General features: G+C 37.2%; 1 protein-coding gene across 7 annotated transcripts in view; it reads left to right on the top strand.

The window, feature by feature from the left end:
• EYA4 (EYA transcriptional coactivator and phosphatase 4) overlaps positions 1–23,714 on the top strand; it is a 320,876-nt gene that overhangs the window by 266,351 nt on the left and 30,811 nt on the right. For 4 of the 7 annotated variants that reach the window (XM_049901406.1, XM_049901396.1, XM_049901388.1 and 1 more), the window contains 3 exons: positions 3,545–3,728; positions 14,663–14,799; positions 16,185–16,268. In XM_049901406.1, the coding sequence (XP_049757363.1) occupies positions 3,545–3,728; positions 14,663–14,799; positions 16,185–16,268 (405 nt within the window). The remainder of the gene's footprint in view (positions 1–3,544; positions 3,729–14,662; positions 14,800–16,184; positions 16,269–23,714) is intronic. The other 3 variants (XM_049901424.1, XM_049901415.1, XM_049901441.1) reach the window with 1 other exon arrangement.

Here is a 23,714-nt window from a genome sequence, read left to right on the forward strand (position 1 = left end):
AGGGTTTAAGTTTGAATTATGGTTTAAAAAAATAGTAACACATTAAAAAGTGAGTTGGCGAAAGGCGTTGATTTTGATGAAGTCATTCACAAGTTTGCAGCTTTGAAGGCCAGGAAAGGAAAGCTCTGATTGAGTCGAGATATTCACTAAGTGCTGAAATGCTTGTGTTTTTATTCCTGTTTATTTTTATGGTATTATTTCATTTATGATTATATTTCCATACGCGTTTGTCCACAACTTCTACGTTATTTGGGCCATTACTGAATCTCATGTAATGTTAAAATGAACATAATTTTGATGTAGTTCTTAAACCTTTTCACTTTGAATTCTGTTGTTTTCTTACCGAATTTTCACTTTAACTGCATGAAACTATATAAATGTAAATACATTTAGGCTGTGCATATGATATTGTAATTTAAAGGTGTAATTTTGATTTTGCTAGTTGTTTATGTCACTATTATTGCCATTACATTCAGTGATACATGGGAATTACAATTTATGAGTAACATTAGTACAAAAACATTATAAGGATTCTGTATGATCTGGTATAGGAGGAGGTCTGTGGGGGCAGGGGAGCTACCACACCAGGTGACACCAACCCTGGTGGCACTACTATCTCTGGGTCCAAAGTACAGCACTGAGACTTACTAGCTGTGTGACATTGGGTAAGTCACTTAACTACTCTGTTCTTTAGTCTCTTTCAATATAAAATGGGAATAATAATAATACCACATAAAAGGTTGTAAATACTGAGTGAATATATTTAATCCCTTAGAATAGTGCCTGATACAAAGTAAAATCCCATTGCCATTGAGTCAATTCCAACTTATAGCGACCCTACAGGACAAAGTAGAGCTGCCGCATCGGGTTCCCAAGGCTGTAATCTTTACAGAAGCAGACCTGCCACATCTTTCTGCCAAACCACCAACCTTTCAGTTAGCAACCAAGTGCTTAACCACTGGATCACCAGGGCTCTGATACAAAGTAAGCACTGTGTAGATGTTAGCTATCACTATTTTACTCTAAGAGAGGTGTGTTAGAAAGTGTTGTTCAAATATTGATGAAAATTCTTCTTGGTTTATAGACGGTAGTAGGGGAAGATCAGCTCCTAAAATTAATAAACCAGAAAAAATTTTAGTTTTCTGCCATATTAATTCTTTTTTGATAATATGCATAAAAATCCTGCTTATGATTAATTTACTTATAGAGAGACGTTCTTTTTTGGAAACTACATCAAAATGTGGATCTTCAATAATGATGAATTCGTGAAACATTTAAAACGTGTATAACTTTGGAGGACATTATGCTGAGTGAAATAAGTCAATCACAAAGGACAAATATTGTATGAGACCACTATTATAAATAGTGAAGAAAAGGTTTACACACAGAAATAAATATTTTTTAATGGTTACTAGAATGAGAAGGGAAGGGAGGGGAAATCACTAACTAGAGAGCAGACACGTGTTAACTTTGGTGAAGGGAAAGGCAGTACACAACAAGGGGGAGGTCAGCACAACATAACCAAGGCAAGAGAAGACACTGAGAGGTACACAAGAATAAAAGGCAGTAAAGGTAAATACTGTAACACGCACAATCCTGCAACAACAGTAATAACAAATGATAGTTTTTGAGTGGTTTCATAGGCAGATATGTATACTGAATATGTGCGGGAGGGCAAGTGGGAGTACACACATATGCATATGTAGGTTGGCTGTGGATATTTCTACATACATATTTGTATGCGCTGCATATATACTCATATATATGATAAAACACACAGGGAGCATAGTCATGGAAACAACCTAGACATGACCAAACACCTCACAGGACTGAGTTGCTGGACTTGAAGGCTAAGGACCATAGTCCTGGGGGATACCTAAGTCAATTGGCATAACATTGGCATAACATAGTTCTTAAAAAAAATGTTCTATATCCTGTTTTGGTGAGTAATGTCTGGGGTCTTAAAAGCTTATGAGTGGCCATCTAAGAAGCAACTACTGGTCTGTTTCCATCTTGAGGAAAGGAGAGTGAAGAGAACCAAAGACTCAAGGAAACAAATAGTCCAAAGGACTAATTGACCACAGGAACTGCAGCCTACACCAGCCTAAGACCAGATGAACTAGATTCTACCCAGCTACTCCAACCAGGATCACAATAGAAGGTCCCGGTTAGAATGGGGGGAAAAAAAGTAGAACAAAATTCAAATTCATAAAAAAGACCGGATTTACTGGCTCGATAGTGACTGGAGGAACCCGGAAGACTATGACCCTTAGACACCCTTCTAACTTGGAACTGAAGCCATTCCCGGAGATCACCTTTCAGCCAAATAATAGGCCTATAAATAAACAATAACACATGTGAGAAAACTGCTCTTTAGAACAGTCATCTGCATGAGACCAAAAGGACAACACATGCTCAAAAGCACAGATGAGAAGGTAGGAAGGGGCAGGAAAACCAGAGGAATGGAAATGGGGAACTCAGGGTGGTAATGCGGGAGAGTGTTGACACTTTACAGGGAGTGCAATCCATGTCATGGAATAATTTGTCTATAAACTATTGAATGGGAAACTAATCTGCTCTGTAAACCTTCCCATAAAGCACAAAACAAAAACAAAAAGTTAAAAAAAATTGAAAAATAAAAATGCAGATCTTTGTTCCCTTAGGAAGTGTCATATTAAGGGCCTCAATCCTGGCCAAGGGATTTGTCATCATGACAATTTGGGCTAAAACATGCTAGGTATATAAACACCAATTGTTGCAACAAATCCTTTCTTGTCATCGTAATATGTAAAAAGATTTTGAAGAATCATTAGATCATTTTAAGGCTCTTAAAAAATTTAATAAAAAGCAGATCAGGGGATCTGCTTTGTTTTCTCTATGAAAGCAAACACTGCTTTGTTTTCTCTATGAAAACAAACACTGCTTTGTTTTGTCTATGAAAGCAAATGTAACAATATAAATATTTAAAAACCTCGCTGAAGACTTCAGATCAAGACCTCAGGTGGCATTTAGCTTGTTTAGAGGCTGGGTAAAAAAATCTCTTATTCATCTTTTTTATTTACTCTTTACCTTCTACTATTGAATGGGAAGAAAAACCACAAAAATACAGCCTGACGTCAGTGTGGAACCTGGGAGGGGCAGCCACATCTCCTTCTTGCTGATGATGTTAGCAGATGTATGAAAACTGATTTCGTGAATATGAACTTATTTCATCTCCTTCTTTCCCCTTCAAGTGTATAGGACCTGATGATGCAAATCCTTGGATGACTAATTATACGGGGCAAAGTGAAGAATATGCAAACTTTAGGTGGATTATAATTCATGTAGTGCAGCTGGTTTGCAAACCATCAGGTGTTCAGTAGTATGAGCATGTAGAAGATACCTGCAAAATAGCCTCTGCCCATTAGGATCCCCTCCAAGTTAGAGACTCAGAAACAAATGGAGCCAAATAGTAGTGTTGCAGCTACAATGGCGATTGGTTTTCTTTGAAGCACACTAGAGGGTAATTTGTCTGCAAACACACACATCTCAATTTTTGTTTCAGGATTATTCATCCTACACAGCCTTTGGCCAAAACCAGTATGCACAGTATTACTCAGCATCAACGTATGGAGCGTACATGACATCAAATAACACAGCTGACGGCACGTCATCATCAGCCTCAACCTATCAGTTGCAGGAATCTCTCCCGGGACTGACTAGCCAACCAGGTACAGATCTGCATCCAGGTGAAATACTTTTACGTGTTTTGCTGTGTCTAATAATATGAAGAAATGGGTGTTTCAAAAACATAGCTGAAAACTCCCGGGTAATCCTGCTCGTGTTTAACTGTTAGTTAGCATCACTGCATAAAAGGAGGCTATCCTGGCATTTCAGGAAATCTTTCTTTGATCTTAACCTCAAAATGACAACGTGCATTACGTATAAATGTAGATGTAAAAAAGTGAGTGTACCTATTGCAGGACCGATTTTGTGAATAACTTGAAACTCACTGAAAAATTGTAGTATTTTCTTCTTTGGATGTAAATGATAATATTTCCTTAATGGCTGAGCGACTATATAGTTCCTTCACCCTAATGAATTGTCAGTTGCTCCAGCCAGTGAGTAGGAAGTGAAGTATTTGTGGGATCAGTGGTGGATAGTTTAATATCTTTGTCTAATGAGCACGTATTTAAAATCCATTGTATTGGTTATTGTCTGAAGCTTGTCTGTATCTTTTGGAATTTAATTTTCTTGCACATATTTGACACAGGTGAAATATTTAAAGATAAAAGCAAGCTTAATAGAGAGTCAGTGTAGTCCCAATCATAATTCTAACAAGACTTTCTGTACAAATTATCAATCTGATTCTATAATTACAAAGAAAGACAAAGGAGCTAGAACAGTCAAAGCAATTTTGAAAAAGAAGTACTAACTTCAAGGACTCACATTAGCTGATTGAAAGACATTCAATAAAGTCTTAGAATTCACATTCAAGAGAGTGTGGCCTTCATAATGGAATACTGCACAATGATTAAGAATAATGATGAATCCATGAAACGTCTCATAACACGGAGGAATCTGGGAGGCATTATGCTGAATGAAATGAGTCAGTTGCAAAAGGACAAATACCGTACGAGACAACTATCATAGACAACTATCATAAGAACTCAAGAAACAGTTTAAACACAGAGGAAAATATTCTTTGATAGTTATGAGGGAATGGAGGGAGAGGGAGGGGTATTCACTAATTAGATAGTAGACAAGAACCATTTTAGGTGAAGCGAAAGACACACAATACAGGGGAGTTCAGCACAACTGGACTAAACCAAAAGCTAAGAAGTTTCCTGAATACAACCAAATGCTTCAAAGACCAGAGTAGCAGGGGCAGGGGTCTAGGGACCATGGTTTCAGGGAACATTTAGGTCAATTGGCATAACAAAAGGTATTAAGAAAACATTCTCCATCCCACTTTGGAGAGTGGTGTCTGAGGTCTTAAACAGTAGCAAACGGTCATCTAAGATGCATCAGTTGGTCTCAACCTACCTGGAACAAAGGAGAATGAAGAACACCAAAGACACAGGGTAGATATGAGCCCAAGAGACAGAAAGGACCACATAACCTGAGACTATATCAGCCTGATACCAGAAGAACTAGCTGGTGCCCAGCTACCACCAATGACTGCCCTGATAGGGAACACAACAGAGAATCCCTGAGGGAGCAGGAGAATAGTGGGATGTAGACCTCAAATTATTGTAAAAAGACCAGACTTAATGGTCTGACTGAGACTAGAGGGACCCCAGAGGTCATGGTCCCCAGACCCTCTGTTAGCCTAAAACTGGAACCATTCTCAAAGCCAACTCTTCAAACAGGAATTGGACTGGATTATAAGACAGAAAATGATACTGGTGAGGAGTGAGCATCTTGCCTCAAGTAGACACATGAGACTATGTGGGCAGCTTCTGTCTGGAGGTGAGATGAGAAGGCAGAGGGGGACAGGAGATGGTCCTGAATGGACATGGGGAATACAGGGTGAAGAGGAGGACTGTGCTGCCTCATTAGGGAGAGAGCACCTAGGAGTACGTAGCAGGGTGTGTATAAGTTTTTGTATAAGAAACTGACTTAGTTTGTAAACTTTCACTTAAAGCACAATAAGTACATTAAAAAAAAAGTATGGTATTGGCAAAAGGACAGCTACAGATAGCAATGGCACAGAATAGAGTTCAGAATTAGACTATACATGTATTGGGCAACTTATTTTCAATAAAAGTACAAAGGCAGTTCAGTGGAGAAAGAATAGTCTTCTCAACAAATGATGTTGGAGCAGTTAGACATCAATATGCAAAAAAAAAAAAAAAAAGAATCTTGACTCATAATCACACCATATACAAAAATTAACTCGAAATGGATCATAAACCTACATGTAAAAACTAAAACTATAAAACTTCTGGAAGTAAACACGGAGAAAAATATTTGTGATCTTGTGTTACACGAAGTTTTTATAGATATGACACCAAAAACACAACCCATAAAAGAAAATGAATGATAAATTAGACTTCGTGAAATTAAGGTCTTCACTCTTTGAAAGACAGTATTGCAAGAATGAAAAGACAAACCACAGATTGGGGGAAAACATTTGCAAAATGTGTGATAAAGGACTTGTATAAGAACTGAAAACTCGATAACAAGAAAAGTGAGTTTGAGATTTTATAAATATCACTAGTCTATTTGAGCATATTTTTCTGCTTTTAGTTATTTGCAACATCCAAATTCATCTCAGTTCTTTTTTGTTCAGCTTTGGAAGGGAAAGAAAATAGAAAATTTGGTCACAATACTGGAAATTTGTTCTAACTGGACCAATAGGACCAAGAAAACTCAATCCCATTAGACAGTTATTTACTGAATGCCTACTGTACCAGGCCCTAGTATAGAAACTGATGTTTCAGCATTGACTGAATGAGCTCCCTCCATTCAACAAGCAAGAAAAAGAGCAAGCAAATAATTGCAATGCTGATGAGTGCTAAGGAAGGGACAATGAATAATAGTATTAGGAAAAATTAACAGTAAAACTAATTTGAAGGTAAAGAAGTGACAATGAAGCTAATAATACTTTAAGGGGCAAAAAAGATATGCTTGTATCATAAATTGATTAATTGGTAGCATCCATTCTTTTTGGTTACCTGTACAGAATACCACTTCTAATCTAACTATGGACCTAAGGAAAATTAGTCTAGTATATAGTTTGTCTGTGGTGCCCCTCCATTCAGCATCTATCCCTGTTATCTTCCTTTTGCACGCATTCTCCTGTCAGCATGTAGCCCCTTTCAGTTGCTGGTCCTTGTCTCCTTGAGGCTTCCTGTTTAGGCTTGCCATCTGTCCTCAGCCTTTCTGAGCCTGTGTATCCTGTGCAAAGCCAGGGCTAGAGTAAGATGAGTGGGATGCATCAGATGCAAAATTTAAGAAGGCAGTCATTCTCAGGGTCCTTTAGTTTTGTGCCCTAGACACCTTACTCTAGTCCCAGCCTAGATTCTGTGTTCCAAATCTGTCCTGATCCTCTTTGAGTCAGTACTTGCATTTCATCAAGATTCTTACCTTAGTTTAAAAACCAGAAACAAATCCATTGTCCATAGAGCCACTTCATCTCATAGCAACCCTGTAGGACAGAGTAGAACGGCTCCAGAGGATATCGAAGGAGGGGCTGGTGGATTCAAACAGCCGACCTTCTGGTTGGTAGCTGAGCACTTAACCACTGCACCACCAGGGCTCCACCTAAATTTAAAGAGTGAGTGATTTCAGAACCCTTGCCTAACGAGTAGTGGAGATGCTGTAAGTAAGGAGATACTTGACATACTCTTACCACACTGAGAACGGTTTTTCTCAGTGATGAGCTCATGGAGAAAACAAGGTAGGGTGACTGATTTCAAAAACAAAACCACAGAGGTCAAGATATCAGAGACTGAATGATGGACAGGACTAGCAGGACATTTTTACTTTACCGGAATAGAGTTGACCTGTTGCCATCTAGTCGATTTTGACTCATGGCAACCCTAGGTGTGTCAGACTAAAGTGTGCTTCATAGGTTTTTCAATGTCTGATTTTTCAGAAATAGATTGACAGGCCTTTCTTCCAGGGCACCTCTGGGAGGATTCAAACCTCCAACCTTTTGTTTAAGCAGCCTAGCCCTGAACAGTTTGTGCCACCCAGGGTCCTCCAGAATAGAGCTACTATCAATGAAAACCATTTGGATTCTCCGATATGGTATATACTGGGTAGAGCTTTGAGTAAAAGGCTGATTTTGCTCTAATTTCAATATGAACGTAACTTCTCTGCAGGAAAGACATGAGTGGTTACTTTCCATTAGTTAAAGAATAATCAATACTCAGAATAGCTATGTTATTTATATTAAAGATACTAAATGCAGTCATACAGATATTCTGAGCATGTGACTTTGAATGTGACACGTTCACGTGTGACACTTCCATGTTCACTATCAGAACGCTGCAGTCACTTCAGGCTTCTTTTGTTTGCTAATGCCAACAAATATGATTTGACATAATTTTCAGATTTTATCATACTTTCTATTGAATATAAAGATTAAATGATTTTTACATATAACTACATTATTCTCTCAACTAAAATTGTAATACCAAACATGTCTGGATTTTTAAGGAATTCTGTGACTCTCTTCAGTCAGGTACTTTTAAGTCTGATTTTCCCTTTTCAGATCTGGCGTGCATCCAAAAAGCAAACAAGTTTGTTAACTGGGGGATTTTTCTTTATTACTGATGAAATCTGATGTATTTAGTTCAAGGGCAGGAAAAGTATTTCCCATTGACCGGCTCTGTATTTTAGACTCAAAGCAGAGACCTAAAAATTAAATCCACAGTTTTTCATAAAACATTCACTGTTGACTTCTCCCATTTTTTAAATAAAAACATACCTTATGTTCAATAAGAGACAGCTGGTTTTTCTGATTTAGAGATAAACCTAATGAAATAAAGTTGGATCTAAAAATCTAAAACTTATGAAGTCCAGTTATTCATTACTGTACTGATTAAAGGATAGTTATTTAATCATACATAGTGTTGGCCCAAGAAAAAGCCTAAGGCAGTTGGTAATGATGATGTTATTTGGAAATTGCAAATAACATTCAGTTATTTACTTTTCCTTACTAGGTAGTTTGACAATGGATTTAAGGAAACACTACCGTGCTGATTAAGAACAGACATTTTCATTTGTTATCTTTATAAAGATCTTTCTTTGCCTTTTACATAAAGTGTATCTTAGGTATCTATTTCTGATTTGCCTTCAGAAAGTTTGAGGACTGATTAGCACATTTAGATTAGAGATACAACGTAGCGCGTCCCTTTCAAATCTCTTAAACATCTTTAAAATTAAATATAGTAATTTGTAACCATGTTATCCTTTGCCCTGAGATCTCAGTAAACATTACATTTGCCAGTTGAACTGTGCCAGTACTCCAAAAGAGAAAAGGATACAGTGAGACCACTTGACTCTGAAAAGCAGCCAGAACACATAGCCTTTTCAGAACACATGGCAGAACACATAGCCTTTTCAGAACACGTGGCATTTCACATAAAGACAGAATGGGAAGCAAAGTGCTAACTCATCTCATGAAACCTAATAAGAGGATTTAGATAGGAGGGGCACACGGCCCTCGTTTGCCAATTTGCATTATCCCTTTTTTTTTCTACCTGTAGCGTTAATTCGCCCAAGGGCAATTACCTGAGTTGAAATTTGGCAAAGGGGCTGGAATTAACAGTTTTCTCCTTAAAAAAAAAGAAGCGTCAACAAATGTTTAATGAGTGGTCAAGCTCAAGTTTCTGTCTTTACATTTTCTCAGAAGAAAGGATAGCACCTCCAAAATGTGTAGGGGTCAGTTACAATTCCACCTTCTTGCTATAGGAGCCCAGATAAATCACATGTCCTTTACAGGACAAGCTGTCTTACTTCAGGGAAGTTCTTTCTGCAAATCCTTGGCCCTTGCCCTAACAGAAATTGTATAAAGTGTCTGTGACTTTTTTTTTTGATCAGTAGATGCAGATACAGGTTTGACATCTTTGTTACCTGGAGGGACTGTTGCTGTTTGCAGGAGGACAGATGCCTGATAGTTAAAGCCGAAGCTCTGGAATCACACTACCATTGCCATTTATAAGCAATTTTAATCGTAGGAAATTAATTGGGTCCCACACGTCTCCAGTTTCCTTGTTAAGCAGGGGTAATGCAGGACCTAATTTTGGGGGTTTGAATAAGGCTTAAGGCAGATATTTATATAAATAATATGATATAATAAAGATCTCTGACAAATCAATAAGAAAAAGATACGCAACTTTTAAAATGAGCAGAAGATTTAAACAGTTATTTCATAACAACAGGTTGTCAAATGGGCAAGAAGCATACAAAAACATGTTCTACATTATTACTCATCAAGAAAATGAGTAAAAACCATACTGGAGTACCACACATATGCGCCACACACTCACAATGACTAAACATTAAAAAAAGAAAAATACTAAGTTTTTTCAAGGATACAGCTGGACCTCTCATTGCTGATAGGAGAATAAATTGATGCAGCCACTTTGGAACAAAGCCAGTGTCCACTAAGAATGAACATATGCCTTCCCTCTGAGCAAGCACTCCAGTGGCAAAGTACATATACCCAAGAGGAATGAGCACATGTGTCCACAAAGACATATATAAAGAATGTTTATGGCAGCTTTATTCATAATGTCTCCAAACTGTGAATAACCCAAGTGTCCATCAACAGAATGGATAAAGTATGTACATATACAATGAAGTTCTAGTCAACATTAAGGGAAGAACAAACTGCTCCAGGCTTCGACATGGATGAATCTCACAGACATAACGAACAATGGATGAAGCCAAACACACATTTCAATAATTTGTTTTAAAAAAGAAGACAGTGCATGACTTACAAGGTTTAATGACTGTGGAGCTACCCTTTGTAGTTTTCTTAAAAAGCAGTGTTTTTTACATCTACCAAAATCCTTCTGCCCATATGTTGTCCAAAGCACCAAATTCTTAGAGCCTTTTTAAAATTCTTTGGTAACATGGAGAGAATCAATGGGTATCAAGTGTTAAATTTATTCAAAGCCAGACACATCCTATGACCACAGCCTTTTCCCTTTCCCTTGGGCTTTTTTCAGCCCCATGCTGTGATAGCTACATCTCTCAGATCATTGGAATCACTAAGTTCCTACTAACCCCCTGCTTTGTGGAACCAGTCTACAATCAACCACCAATAACTGATCCCAAGGACTAGGATTTTGCAAGTTTTTGTCCTTTATGCTTGTACAAAGAGGAACAAAGCTGTCTTACATTGGTTAACTCCTGAATATTGATCTATAATGGATATAAAGACAGATTTTATGGAATGCCATCTAAAAACTTTTTAAAAGCTTGATTACTAAGTGAAAGTTTGAATTAATATTTTCTTTCCAAGAAAAATAAAATATCCTGGTTTGCAGGATATGGTAACCTTAGGAAAATTGTTAAAAAAAAAAAATCATTAAGAATGAAAAATTTGTGTGTGTGTGTGTTTAAGTTGATATGTGTTCAGATACTCAAAGCCTTATTTAGTACATATGCAAGTAAACTAAAACATGGTTTGCTATGAGACAGGGCTATATTCAACCCTTAACCAAAGGACTTTATAATTCTGCTGTCTACAGTTGATAGCTGAGTCCCATGTAATGAATTGTGCTAGCAATGCTTTAAGTGCAAATAATATTTGGAGCACAGACTTTATTTATTTATTTTGATCCTGTCCTGACAAGCAGCATTTCCCAAAGAAAATAGTAGAGTCAATAGAAAGAAAAGGTCCTATGTGCTTCTTAAAATAACCTTGGACTTTTTTAACAAATCCAACTGAACATTTATGTATTACAAATTCATATCACTTTATTATATATGTTGCACAGCTGTTTATAAAGATGAATGTCAAGAGAATATTTTGTTTGCTCTGAGAACAGTTTTGGACAGAAATGGAAAAGGACTTAGATTCATAGTTGCTAGCTTTGACTGTTTTTATCCCTTGTCATTATCATCCTTAAGCAATTGCTGTGGACCAACTTTTAAATGTATATTAGATATTTTCTAATAACAGACTCTGTGAATTTTTTCTCTCTCTCTTTAATAGGAAAGGCCAATGTGTTAAATGCAGTAGCTTCCAGTACTTTTGTACCATATAGCTCTTTGGCTTTGACATGAGGGCTAGTTACTTAGAGAACAAGTTGGTTCATAGACTGAAGATATTTACTAGAAATTGTCATTTTGCAAAAGTTAAGTGAATCAAATATAATGAATGTATTTCACTTTAAAATTAATTGTGAATTAATAGCAATAAATAAAGAAATAACTTCAGGTGAATTATACAGTCTAACTTTTTATTAATCCAAGATGATGTCCATATTCTTCCCAGTAGAGTAGAAAGCTGATCTCCCCAAAGTGCCCATCCTGAGTGGATGCAGGTTAAAATCTGAACTTCATTATAATTGGTCAGAGGTTAGTTATGGAAAAGGAACTATTTATTAGAACATCTCAGAAAAAATATAACCTAAGTGTCGGCTCCACCACGTGTCTGTCAGTTTGTCATACCATGGCAAGGATTGTGAGGAAGATGCAGGACTGGGAAGTGTTTCATTCTGTTGTACATAGGGATGCTACAAGTTGGAACCAAATCAATGGCAGCTGATAACAAGTGTTGCCTAATTTGCTCAGATTTGTTTATTTAAATTAACAACTGTTTGCCTACCTTCAGGATTAATATACTTTAATTTTATACTAAAGTATGACAGTCGTAACATTTTTATGTTTAAAAATGGTACAATATGAATTTAATGTAGTTTGTCATCTGACTCTCCTAGAAATTTTTACCTTATATGTATGATTTAAATAAAATCAGTAGAAATCAAAGTTATTCCTCTCAATAATTCAAAAAGGTAGTTACTATCACCCATGTTTTAATATACAAAGAAACTGAGATTCAGAGAGAGTGCGTAAAATACTTAAAGTCATACAGCAAGTCTGACTCCAACTTTCATTTGTTATTTTGTGTTTTACTATTGCCTCAGTTTATCTTAACGACCCATCTGACAGGTGTATGCACTGCTCAGTACTCTCTACCTTAGCAGGTGCTGCGTCATTAACTTGAGACAGCAAAATTTTAGATATCCGTGGGACATGCAGAAGTCAGTGGGATGAAAAGTCAGAAATTTAGGATGTGGCCTGGTTGCGGGGTGTAGATGTATGCCTCATCATATACAGGGTTATCAGCATGTGAGAACGGTAGGTCACCAAGATTGTGTGAAGTGAGGAGAGTGATCAGAGGGTAGAACTCTGTGAAATACAAGCACATAAGGAATGAGAGGAGAAAATGAATCTGTGCCTCCTAGACAGAAAAGGATGGGTGAGAGAGATTCGAGAAGTAGAAGAATGCAGAGTGTCTTTGCCACATAATGGTTCCAAGGAAGAGATGTTTAAGAGGATCAAACAGCATAGAGGTCCAGGAAGACAAGGGCTGAATCTGTCTATTGCATTTACAAATTAGATAGTTGTTAGAGACAGTCTTAGTTATCTGGTGCCACAGAAATACCACAAGTGGGTGGCTTTAACAAAGAGAAATTTATTTCTTCACAGTAAAGTAGTCTAAGAGTCCAAATTCAGGGTATTAGCTCCTGGGGAAGGCTTTCTCTCCATGTTGGCCTTCTCATCAATCTTCCCCCGGACTAGGAGCTTCTCCATGCAGGGACCCTGGGTCCAAAGGACACTCTATGCTCCCGGCACTGCTTCCTTGGTGGTATGAGGTCCCCATCTCTCTGCTTGTTTCCCTTTTCTTTTATCTCTTGTAAGATGAAGGTAGTGCAGGCCACACCCCAGGGAAACACCCATTACATTGGATCAGGATGTGACTTGAGCAAGAGTGTTACATCCCACCCTAATCCTCTTTAACCACAGGCAGAGATTGTGATTTATAACACATAGGAAAATCACAAAATGTAGGACAACCACACAATACTGGGAATCATGGCCTAACCAAGTTGACACATATTTTGGGGGAACACAACTCAATCTGTGACAGGGACTCTTAATAAGAGTATTTTCATTAGAGTTTTTTTTTTTTTTTTTTAAGCTAGATTGCAAAAAATTAGGTTCCAGGGAATGGAGACAAATGTGCTGTTCAGTATTATGCCCACTGACCATGTGTGGCTATTGGGCGCTTATGATGTAGCTACTGCAGATTGAGATCCTCCTCTGTTGTAAAATACGCACTGAGTCTCCAAAGATGTAATGTAAAAAAGAGAATATAAAACATCTCAATGATAATTTTTATGATTACATGTTGAAGTGATAATATTTTGGTTATATTGGCTCAATTAAAATATATGAATAAGATTAAGTCTACTTTTTTGAACATGGTGGATAGAAAATTTAAAACTGTATATGTAGTCACATTTGTGGCTCATGTTATGCTTCCACTGGACAGCACTACCATGAATTGTTCTTTTAAGAAGTTTGATTTAAAAAGAGAAGATAGAAAGCAGATAGTAGCTAGGTAGAAATGTAGGGTCAAGGAGTAGAAATTTTAAACTTGTGTATGGCCCTTGGAAAGGAAGAAGTTGAAGGAAAGATGAAGGAAGGTTTGACTAATGGGGCACAGTCCCCAGGATGTGGGTTTGGAGGGTTAAGTTTGCAGGTGGAGGGATGAGATTGATCTGGGGGAAAGTATCTCATCCTCTGAATCCTGACAAAAGGAGTTGACGATAGACCTAAATGTAGATAAATTTGTAGGCGGGGCAGAGACAGGAAGTTGAAGGCATATGGAGTATGAAAAGCACCAGGTTTAATACATTATCTAGATTAAAACTAGGAGGGATTCGTGTGACCTCAGAGGGGTCACTCCAGCCCTCGAGATTTCTTCTTCTGCATCTGAAAGTTATGAAGTCGAACTAGATTACCTCACCAATCACTCTAGCTCAAATAGGATACGAGTTTTTCATTTTAAACTTTTTGCTTGAGTTAGAATCTCTTGTATTTGTGATTATAGACTATTTTATATGAATTTGTTAAGATAAATAATAATGAATAATACCTGATCTGAAAATAAAGTACTATTTTTGACACAAGTTATGGTTGTTTATAGGAGAGTTTGATGCTGTTCAGAGCCCCTCCACACCCATCAAAGACCTTGATGAGAGAACATGTAGAAGTTCTGGGTCCAAGTCCCGAGGAAGAGGCCGGAAAAATAACCCCTCCCCGCCTCCAGACAGCGACCTGGAGGTATGTCTGCTGATCCTTAAAAGAGTGCAACATGACCTTTTATCTTACTGAGTAATGTCTTCTATACCGTATAGTTTCATAAAGTTTCAAACTTAAAACATACATATGTTGAATGCATCAGGCTTGTAGTAGGCGTTTTACAACTCTGAAGTTTGGTATTTCCTCCATTATATATGACAAAATTAAAAACAGTAACAAAAGTGATGCTGCTTTCCAAATTCTAGGGCTGGGATAACTTTAATTTTTTTTTATCCAAATTGTCACAAACAGAAATTTTAAAAATAAAGCCATTGATTGTGGGAATATTTTCCAAGAAACACTATTTATATTTGGTAGTGCTAAAGTAATAAACAAAAAATGGGTCAATAGATTTTAAAAGTTAAAATTAATCTATATGAAATGGAAAAGTCAGAGGGAAAAAAATTCATTTGATCTATATCTTGAAATTTCAATATATGTGAAAATACCTCAATATATGTCATTTTTTTCCAGTCGTGAGGTCTTCTGAGGCGTACCGACACTCAGCAGGTTAATTTTTATTACAAAACATCAGGAGAAATTATTCTTAGCTGTAATATGTTATTTTTCACACAGCAGCATACATCAGTTAAGTAAAATAATAATAATAATTTTCCAGATTTATTAAAGTGAGAGATGTTTTGCCTCTTCATAAGAGGTAATATGCTTTACCTGAACAACAGTTGTAAACTCTTCAAGAAGCAGGCAGGTGATACAAATGAGTAAAGCAGGCTAGGGAGGTGGGGAGTCTGTAGAGGGCTGAGAGCATGTGCCTGTCCGAAGGGACCACCCAGCCCAGGCCCAGGCCCAGGCCCAGGCCCACATTGCCACAGCGTCCGGGTTCTCGGCTGCAGTCAGAACTCTGCGGTATGTGTGAACTCTCCTGATTATGAAATGTTAATCAGTGTTAATCAGAATCTTTCAAAACATTTGTGCAGGCTGAACAACACATCTGCTGGCCTAATCTCTTTGGAGCGTCTACACTTTGCAATTTCTGTTTCATTGATTGATTCTTTTAATCTTTTTTTTTTATATAATTTAATTCTTTGCAGTCCTAAATTTCATGAATCCGTGAGACATAAAACTTTATAATACAGAGTTTCAAGCACATATCTATCATAAAGTTTAAATATGTACTTTTGGTATTAACTGTAAGTCTTTGAAGCTTGTTATTATCACTCTTGCCTCTTAGGTTTTACAAGTGTTTAATTTGAAAAAAAAAAAAAAACACTGTAATGGGATATTTTTTCTATAAAATGCCGTCAAGATCATATCCAGCAATAAAGCATGATATTTTCTACTTGTAAAGAGATTTCTGTTTCCTTAAAACTTTATAATTTTTTGATTTTTATCTTTTACATCTTCAGCGTGTGTTTGTCTGGGATTTGGATGAAACCATCATTGTTTTTCACTCACTGCTCACAGGGTCTTACGCACAGAAGTATGGCAAGGTAAGGCATCAGATTTTAGCCCCAAAAATCTTGTTAGGACTTTGTTTTCCCAATAAAACCATAGTCATTTAAAAAAAAAATTTAAGCATTTTTATTAAAGTTTGTCAAACCTTCTCGTGATTATTTATTTCCATTGGCTCATTGTTCTTTCATGTGAACTAGCAACTTTTATACAACTAATTAGAATTGGATCCTTTTTTCTTTCTTTATACAGACTGAATTTTCTGTATCAAGACCAAGATTTTTACTCCCACATAATTATTTTGGAAAAAAAAATAAATTTAAATGAACATTATAAAATCGTATATACCTCCTACTAAGAACACTGAAAGAAATTGTTTGAATTAATTTTTTGCACCAAATGTTGTTCTAGGATGCCATTTGAAATAAGCAAATCTTTTATCTGATAGATCCTTCGGATTTATGAATAAAAATATTTTTCTGAAACTTGAGTAAGTATATGAGCAGCAACTAGGGATAACACCCCCCGACACACATGAATTCGGAGTCGGATGTTACCATTACACCTTGTCTTTTCTCTTTTGTCATTGTTTTCATAGTTAGTTTCTTCCAACAGTTGTGTTGTGTGCTTTTGCAAATATCAATATACTTAAAACAGGGGTTTCTGCTGGATACATATTCTCTATAGCCTAGTTGCTAAGGCCATTACTAATAATCTAACCAGAGTCAGTTCAGAACATGTCGGCCTACCTTCGATTACTGTATTCGACATTTGGTATTACTGTATTCTAACTTTGGTTCCTTTACATATCACACACAAGTGTTTTTCTCTGTCTTTATGGGTGTGAATTTATACGTTATTTGATAGCATCTCAGGTCAGTTCAATATGTAGTTTTTAACAATTGTGTTAAGGTTTACCTTAAAGTAAACGACGATTTGTAATGATGAATTGCATCAAGTGTTTCTTCCTAAATGGCACTCTTGGTGAAACGGCGTTGTCATTTTGCTTTTTAGTATAGGTGAGGGATATTGCTAAATAGATATGACAGATAACAGTTTTAACAACCCTTTTGAAGAAAGATTCTTAGCCCCTTTATCACAATCACTATCATCTGCAACAGTGGTCACCCAAGTGGGATGTATGCATATTTGCTAGAGATACACAAGATTCTCCATTGGGATAAGAAAGAAAATATTAGAATACATATATGTGTACATATAGATATATATATAAAATATGTATAATTTTAAATTTGTTTTATAATGTGCACAATTTGTAAATACATGTGTATGATTATAATTTAAAGTGTATATATAATTTATAAATGAACTTCCAGTAAATTTGGAGTGTACACTCAAAATTCTATTAACGAAGACGTATGCAATGCAGAAACTTTCCAGACAATTATCTTAAGCATTTTCTGGAATGACATTGATTTATCAGGGGTACACAGTAAATTCTGTTGAACTGATTGTAATATTTTTGTGTAGCTGAATTCTATATTAGATATATGCTTAACATAAGCCATCTAACTTGAACACTTGAAACCAAACAAATGTCACTTCAAAAGAATCACCATTAGAGACTATGCCTAAACATCCATGTTGTTTCCATTGTGCCAACTTAGTGGTGGAACTCATCATATGGAATTACCTTTAGATTTCTGACACATTTCCGGGCTTCAAATTTTTAGCCTTTTGTGGTAATTTTGATTTTTGTAAATAGTAGGATCATTTGGACCCATGACAATGAGTAAGGAGCATGGTAAAAATGTCACTATATATATTTTGTGGAGCCCTGGTGGCACAGTGTTCAAGAGCTCAGCTGCTTACCAAAAGGTGGGCAGTTCAAATCTACCAGCCTCTCCTTGGAAACCCTATGGGGCAGTTCTCTTCCGTCCTATAGGGCCACTATGAGTCAGAATTGATTGGACAGCAATGGGTTTGTTTGTTTCTTTTTTTTTGGTTTTATACATTTTGTTTTCTTTTCGTCAAAAAAATCATAGAGTAGTGACCCTGCTACCGGAGCGCCTCATGTACTAGCTGTAAGAACAGTTCAGAAGTAGAGCTCTCACACTTCTCTCAGCAGTGGTGAACCACTGAAATAAACCTATCGTCTCCCCAAATGACCATTCTGACGTGAAGCACTTATTTCAACATAGAAGGTTCATTATATTAAAGTATTATCTACAATGCTTTATTCAAATACAGAATAAAGACGTTCTCCATGCTCACTGAAGCTTGAGACAGAGCAGAGAATGTCAAAAGAGTAGGGCAAAGTGATGGAGTCCCTGGATGCTGCAAATGGTTAAGCACTTGGTTACTAATCGGGAGGTTGATGGTGTGAATCTATCCAGAGGCACCTCAGAAGAATGGCCTGCCAATCTACCTCCAAAACATCACAGCCATTGAAAATCCTGCGGAACACAGTTCTATTCTGAAATACATTGGGTTACCATGAGCAAAATCAATTGGTTTTTACTGGCTGGGGCAAATTGAGGGGAAAAAGGGAACAAATATTTATTTAATGACCATTTATTTAATGCATTAGAAAAATTTTAAGGGGTAGATTGTTCTCACCAATCCATAGAGGAGGAAACATACTCAATTGTTAGTTGTCTTTTAGTCACCTCAGACTCCCGGCGACATGTATAACAGGATGAAACGTTGTCCAGCACTGTACCATCTTCACGATCACTAGTGTGTTCAACTACATCGTTGCAGCTGTTGTGTCAGCCCATCTGTTAAGGGTTTCTTTCATTTTCATTGGCCACACACGATGTTCTTTTCTAGAAATCCATCTTTCCTGTTGATATGCCCAAAGTAAGTGAATCAAAGCCTTGCCATCTTTGCTTCTAAGGAACATTCTGGCTGTATTTCTTCTAAGATTGATTTGTTTGGCAGTCCACAGTATATTTCATATTCTTCGCCAACACCACAGTTTGCACCAGTTCTTCTTCTGTCTTCCTTTTTTTTATTATCCAATTTTTGCATGCAGATGAGGTGGTTGAAAAGACCATGGTGTGGGCCAGATGTACCTTAGTCATCAAAGGCCTTAGATATCTTTGCTTTCTAAAACTTTAAAAAGGTCTTTTGAAGCAAATTTGCCCAATACAATACAATACAATACATTGCTTTCTTGACTGCTGCTTCCATGGCCTTTTATTGTTGATCCAAAAAGAATGGAATCTCAGAGAGATAACAATGTGTGCAAAGTCACACGACAGGTCAGCGGGGCCCTGGACTATTTGACCCCAGAGCCCATGTTCTTTTTGCTACACCACACTGCAAAGCATAGACAGTTAATCTACCATGAAAACTGTGTGTGTATATATATATATACACTATTTCTGACAAATAAATGACAATTCCTAAAAAGAGTAAGGACATTTAGTGAGGTACTGCGTAGGCAGTTGTGTGAACTCCTCTTTAGATTGGAGTAATTTCAACTGTCTTTTTTCTCAGGTAGTTGGTATATTTTTTCTATGAAGTGGTAAAATTTAAGAAATGTTCAGTGAAATAGTGTGGCTAACAGGCAGTAACCAGTACTGGTGGTGGTACAGAATGTGAAAAGTCTCAGGGACACTTTCAGAAGGGCATGAGGAAGGAAAACTTAGACATGTAATTCTGTATCACCTAGTCTGTGGTACAGCCTCCTCCGACTGGCATTTCAGAGGTAGGATGGGGTGGTTAAGGATAAGAGCTTTTAAGTCTGATAAACTTAAGTTTGAAAACTCAGTCCTGAAGCTTAAAGTTTTCTCACCTTGGGCAAATTTCTTAATCTTTCAGTCTCAATTTCTTTAAAATGGGAATAAAACTATCCATAGCGAATAAAAAAGAGATATCATATTTAAAGGGCTTAGCAGAACGTTTGGTGTAAATTATCACTCAAAAAATGCTAGCCGTTATTTTTCATTTTCAGACACATTATATCTTTTGATCCTCCCAGTTTCTCTGCTGTAACATTTTGTGATCTAAGTTTTATGGGTGATAAAACCCGGGTATATAGTTTTAAATAATTTTGCCAAGGTCACAAAATGATAAATGCGGGTACGTGTACTAGAAACCAGGGCAGTTTAGTAAGTTCTTTATACTCTTTCTGTGTTGCTAGAAGGGGGCCTGTTAAAATCAACCATGGTGAACAATGTATTTCCTCAGGAGCAATTTAAGAAAATTAAAATAAAAATGTTTTTAGATCATATTTTTCTACTCAGTGTGAGAATACCATTATTGGGTTCCATGCAAAATAACTTAGATCACTTAATTTATTAAAATATTATTTACAGTTTTATGTTGCTGTTATTAGATGCCTTCAAGTCGATTCCAACTCACGTACAAAAGCACTGTCCAGTCCTGTGCTGTCCTCACAAACTTTGCTGTACTAGAGCCCATTGTTGCAGCCACTGTGTTAGTCCATCTCATTGAGGGTCTTCCTCCATCTCATTGAGGGCCTTCCTCTCTTTCTCCGATCGACTGCTTTACCGAACATGACATTCTTCTTTAGGAACTAGACAGTCCTGATAACATGTCCAAAGTACATGAGACTAAGTCTCACCATCCTCCCTTCTAAGGAGCATTCTGGCTGTACTTCTTCTAAGACAGATTTGTTCATTCTCCTTCCAGTCCAGTATTCTTCACCAACACCATAATTCAAAGGCATCAGTTCTTCTTCAATCTTCCTTATTCATTGTCCAGCTTTCACATGCATATGAGGTGATTGAAAATACCTTGGCTTGGATCAGGCTCACCTTAGTTCTCAAAGTAAAATCTTTGTTTTTTAACACTTTGAAGAGGTCTTTTGAAGATTTGCCCAATGCAATACATCGTTTCATTTCTTGACCGCTCTTTCCATGAACGTTGATTGTGGATCCAAGTAAAATGAAACCCTTGACAACTTCAATATTTTCTCCATTTTTCGTGATGTTGCTTATTGATCCAGTTTTGAGAATTTTTGTTTTCTTTATATCAAGGTGTAATGCATATTGAAGGCTGTAGTCTTTGATCTTCATCAGTAAGTGTTTCGAGTCCTCTTCAGTTGCAGCAAGCAAGGTTGTGTCATCTATGTATCGCAGATTGTTAATGAGTCTTCCTCCAATCCTGATGCTATGTTCTTCTTCATGTAGTCCAGCTTCTCGAATTATTTGCTAAAGCATACAGATTGAATAAATTTGGTGAAAGGATACAACCCTGCACACACCTTTCCTGATTTAAAATCATGCAGTATCCCTTGTTCTGTTTGAATGACTACCTCTTGGTCTAAGTACAAGTTCCCTATGAGTACAACTAAGTGTTCTGGAATCCCCATTCTTCACAATGTGTCCATAATTTGTTATCGTCCACACAGTTGAATGTCTCTGCATAGTCAATAAAACACAGGTAAACATCTTTCTGGTGTTTTCTGCTTTCAACCAAGATCCATCTGACATCAGCAATTTCTTTCATTCCATGTCCTCTTCTGAATCCAGCTTGAATTTCTGGCAGGTCCCTGTCCATGCACTGCTGCAACTGCTTTTTAAATATCTTCAGAAAAATTTTACTTGCTTGTGATACTAATGATATTATTCGATAATTTCCACATTCTCTTGGATTACCTTTCTTTGGAATGGGCATAAGTATGGATCTCTTCCAGCCAGTTGGCCAGGTACCTATCTTCCAAATTTCTTGCCATAGATGAATGAGCACCTGCAGTGCTACATCTGTTTGTTGAAACATCTCAGTTGGTATTCCATCAGTTCCTGGAGCATTGTTTTTTACCAGCGCTTTCAGTACAGCTTGACTTTTTCTTTCAGTGCCATCAGTTCTTGATCATACGCTACCTCCTGAAATGTTTGAACGTTCACCAATTCTTTTTGGTTCTGTGTTTCTATGTATTGCTTCCATCATCTTTTGATGCTTCATGTGTCTTTCAATATTTTGCCATTAGAATCCTGCAATTTTGCAATTTGAGGCTTGAATTATTTTCTTCAGAGAAATGCATTCCATTTCATTTTTTATGACTGCCAGTTTTCTTAGATTCAGACTTCATACATTCCACGTTCTGATTATCAATGGATGTTTGCAGCTGTTTCTTCTCATTTTGAGTAGCGCCACATCAGCCAATGAAGGTCCTGAAAGCTTGAATCCATCCACATCATTAAGATTGATTCTGCTTTGAGTAGGCAGCTAGCTCTTCCCTAGGAGTATTTTGAGGTCTTTCCAACCTCAGGGTCTCATCTTCTGGCACTATATCAAACAATGTTCCGCTGCCATTCTTAAGGTTCTCACATCCTAATTTTTTCAGTAGTAGGCTCCTAGGTCCTTCTTCCTAGTCTGTCTTTGTCTGGAAGCGCCACTGAAACCTGTCCACCATGGGTGACCCTCGTTGTATTTGAAATACTGGTGGCATGGCTTCCAGTATCACAGCAACACGCAAGCCACCACAGTATGACAGACTGACAGACGAGTGATGGTACATTTTTATAAAAGTTATTTTTTCATTGACATTTTTCTTAATGTCAGCAAGGAAATTGGGACTCCCTTTTAGCCAGTAAGATGTTAATATCATGACATGTTGAGAAGTAAGTAAATAAGAGATGTTGAATCAGACCCATCTTGTGAATCTGGGGCCATGTGCAGCCCAGAGGACAGAAAGGAGGTTAGGTAGCTTGAACTTCACAAAAACCATTAGTGAAAATGATGAATGAGAGCTCCTAACAGACTGTATGTATCTAAAAATAATAATATTTATTAAACAGACGTGCCCCTTGCTCTCATGGTCCATACAAACAATCATTTCAGCTAGTTGTGTAGAGAGTGACTCGGGTGTGTGACTGTGGAAATAGCATTGATACTGAGACCTGAATTACAAGAAGAAGCTATCCACGGAGATTGGGGGTGGGGAGTGGGCACAGAAGGGCCCTGAGTCGGGAACTAGCCTCTGGTATTTCAGGGATATAAAGAAATCTAGTGTGGCTGGAAAGCTGTAGACAAGAGAGACAAAATTACAGGGTAAGAACAGAAAGGTAGGAGGGGCCAGATCAGGTAGGGCCTATACTTCATGGTGAAATATTTAGGTTTTATTCTAGATGTCGTGGGAAACTGTTGGAGGGCTTTAAGCAAAGGTGTGATGTAATGATTTACAGTTGCCTGCCAAGGGGAAAATGGAGTTTAAAGGAACAAGGGTGGATGCAAGTAGACTGTTCAAAGGTCTATATATTGTAGAAATGGTAGCAGCTTAGAATAGAACCAAAACATCAATCCTGTTTTTGTAGAGCCTGACTCATGGCAACCCCATGTGTTCCAGAGAAGAACTGCCCCATAGAGTTTTCTTCCCTGTAATCTTTAGGTGTATAATACTGGATGACTAAACTTGAAATTGTTATGTTGCCTCAGTCTTTTCATTTCGCAGATCAGTCTTGTTTCCAAAATGTGTATTTTTAGAGCATAACATTATGGGATAGTATGGTGATTTTTCAGTTCTTTTAGCCAGAGAAGTTTTTATGCAC

This window comes from Elephas maximus, chromosome 1 (assembly GCF_024166365.1).
Source record: "Elephas maximus indicus isolate mEleMax1 chromosome 1, mEleMax1 primary haplotype, whole genome shotgun sequence".
Taxonomy (NCBI): Eukaryota; Metazoa; Chordata; class Mammalia; order Proboscidea; family Elephantidae; genus Elephas; species Elephas maximus.